Below are 662 nucleotides of genomic sequence, written 5' to 3' on the forward strand. Positions count from 1 at the left end.
TTTTTGACTCGGAAGAACCAGAACCATAACTTCACCGGGAAACGGCGAAATGGGTATTTGCAGTTCGACGAGCGCGACCCACGTGGCGACGGCGAAGCTGATCCTGCAAGACGGGAGATTGCAGGAATTCGCGTACCCGGTGAAGGTGTCGTACGTTCTGCAGAAGAATCCGTCGTGCTTCATCTGCAACTCCGACGAGATGGATTTCGACGACGTCGTCACGGCGGTCAGCGACGACGAGGAGCTCCAGCCAGGGCAGCTCTACTTCGCCCTCCCGCTCTCCAGGCTTCGGCACCGCCTCCAGGCGGAGGAGATGGCCGCATTGGCCGTGAAGGCGAGCTCTGCGCTCATGAAAAGTGGCGGTGGCGGGGGAGAGAAATGCGGGTGTCGCCGGAATTTGGTCTCGCCGATTGTGTTCGCCGGCGAGGGTTGTAAGGGTTCTTCCCGGAGAGTGGCTGATGCCGGCGGAGATGGCGGTGGTGGAGGGGCGAGGAGGATGAGGAGAGGGAGTGGTGGCGGCGGGAGGAGGAAGTTTACGGCGTTGTTGGGTTCCATACCGGAGTAGGGGTAGGGTAGGAAATTCACATTGGCGTGGTGTTGTAAATATTGTAATGGTATTGGGTAAAAATGTGAAATAACCCAAAAGAGAAAAAAAAAAAAAA

At 56.8% G+C, this 662-nt stretch overlaps 1 protein-coding gene across 1 annotated transcript; it reads left to right on the top strand.

Annotated features, from left to right (window-relative positions):
• The first annotated feature begins 6 nt into the window (after positions 1 to 6).
• LOC112094818 lies at positions 7 to 656 on the top strand. The gene has a single exon (XM_024176502.1). The coding sequence runs from the start codon at positions 50 to 52 to the stop codon at positions 563 to 565; it is 516 nt and encodes a 171-aa protein (XP_024032270.1). The 5' UTR covers positions 7 to 49; the 3' UTR covers positions 566 to 656.
• The last annotated feature ends 6 nt before the right edge of the window (positions 657 to 662 follow it).

Source organism: Morus notabilis, unplaced genomic scaffold (genome assembly GCF_000414095.1).
Source record: "Morus notabilis unplaced genomic scaffold, ASM41409v2 C11277997, whole genome shotgun sequence".
NCBI lineage: Eukaryota > Viridiplantae > Streptophyta > Magnoliopsida > Rosales > Moraceae > Morus > Morus notabilis.

Excerpts from the sequence above, each read along its gene's own strand:
- LOC112094818 (XM_024176502.1), top strand. The coding sequence starts at position 50 with ATGGGTATTTGCAGTTCGACGAGCGCGACCCACGTGGCGACGGCGAAG.